General features: G+C 43.9%; 1 protein-coding gene across 1 annotated transcript; it reads right to left on the bottom strand.

Annotated features, from left to right (window-relative positions):
• Positions 1-1,084: 1,084 nt before the first annotated feature.
• Positions 1,085-1,501, bottom strand: LOC140145003 (craniofacial development protein 2-like). The gene has a single exon (XM_072166797.1). The coding sequence runs from the start codon at positions 1,499-1,501 to the stop codon at positions 1,085-1,087; it is 417 nt and encodes a 138-aa protein (XP_072022898.1).
• Positions 1,502-1,704: the final 203 nt, after the last annotated feature.

Below are 1,704 nucleotides of genomic sequence, written 5' to 3'. Positions count from 1 at the left end.
AGACTCTACCTTAAGAGCTTTGTTTGAGTAAACATGAATGAACTCGCGATACCACTCAACATGGATTATGTCGGGACCCAGCGTTAATCTCCTTATCATATTATTTTGAAACTAGCTAGGCCCTATACGTTTCAATTAATATCTTAGCCTATATATAATATTATTTAATAAAGGCTCGTCAGCTTTGTCAATTTCATATTCAATTTACTTCGCAAAGCCTAATGAAATACATATTCTTTATTTCTTTCCCCTCCTTCTGAATCTCTCTCCCCCTTCCCCTCATGTTTCTCCTTCCCTACATTCTCCTTATTTTCCCCTCCTTCTCCCCTCTATCTGTACTCGCTCTCTCAAACTTGACCCTCCTATAATAACCCACTCGCACTCCTGTTTCCCCCTCCCCAGTGATTTTGTCAGGGTTTTTCTGTTAGGAGGGCGTGGGCAGATTCTCAAAGGCAAACGTTTTTACAAAAATGGGCGTAAAATATCACGGCGGCCAGCATCCAAAAGGGGAGGGTCAAGAAGGAAGACAAGACGTCCCACGGGGAGCCCCCCCTGGCTACCAGCAAAGCACCTCCTTGTCCACTTCCAATGCCCTCACTCTCCTCCTCCCTACCCCCTCTCTTACCAGGCACAACCTATGACATGTTATATATAAAAATGTTGTGCACCTGCTTTACTCTTCCAGAAGTATCGTATACTGCTGGCTCAAGTAAAACCAGACCATTTTACGGGAACTTAATCCCTTGGCGTTGAAGTCAAGCTAAAAACTTGGTTCCGCAAGCTGATTTGGTGTACGCCATGAGCACACAAAATTATATATCAAGTGTGACGTTTGGAACAAAAATTATTTTCATATAAATCAATCAATGATTGTCAGCAACATGTAGCATGTTTATTACCCAACCAAATTAGATTTCCAATAATTGGTCTATTAACTGGATAATACATAAGTGGTAATTATGTAGTCTATGAGGAAATAGGCAAACTATTGTTCTAAATTATGACGTATTTCATCATAATTTACGGCACACTATAGATTCTCGCGTATAATCCTCTAGACGTTAAAGTTAAAGTTAAAGTAACTTCATTTCGCAAGGTCTCTTTTGATGATGACTTGTGCTACTCTGTCCGACTGGTTTTTGTAGCTTACAACATTTGATGCCAAGTCTTTTCGTATTAGGAAGCCGACTCCTCCAGTGCTGTTATTATCTTTGCCCCTTGTGTAAAGCATGTGTCCACTCTTGAGTTCCAGACGTCTAACTTCGCATAGGCCGAGGATATCCCATGTGATATGATCAAGTTCTTTTTCCAACTCATGAAGTTTTGGTTCGCTAAGGAGGGTTCGCACATTATATGTGCAAATAGGCAATTCCTTTAGGGAGCCTGTCCTTTCCCAGTGGTTCTTAGCACCCTCTACTCTCGCCTCACCATAACCGCTCCCGTGGTCAGGGACTTGAGAGCTGCTGGGGACTGAGGGCCGTTTCATACTTTGTGCTGCCATATTAGTTGGGGGTTGTGGCCCTAACTCGTCACGCTGGCCACTGTTGCGGGTTGACGAGTGCTACGTTGATGTTAAGTAGCTCGGTCACTGTTGGTCACCCAGACAGGATCTGGGGGCTATATGGTACTACCACCCGGCAAGGGAATGAGCTGGCTGCTCATCCCCCCCCCTGGATTCTCCCGTAGGAGTGGATGTCAGTATGC

The sequence above is a fragment of the Amphiura filiformis genome, chromosome 2 (genome assembly GCF_039555335.1).
Source record: "Amphiura filiformis chromosome 2, Afil_fr2py, whole genome shotgun sequence".
In the NCBI taxonomy this organism is placed as follows: Eukaryota; Metazoa; Echinodermata; class Ophiuroidea; order Amphilepidida; family Amphiuridae; genus Amphiura; species Amphiura filiformis.
Note: the sequence above shows the minus strand (reverse complement) of the source record. Positions and strands in the feature narration are given on the sequence as shown.

Coding starts and splice junctions, on each gene's coding strand:
- LOC140145003 (XM_072166797.1), bottom strand. CDS start 1,501: ATGGCAGCACAAAGTATGAAACGGCCCTCAGTCCCCAGCAGCTCTCAA.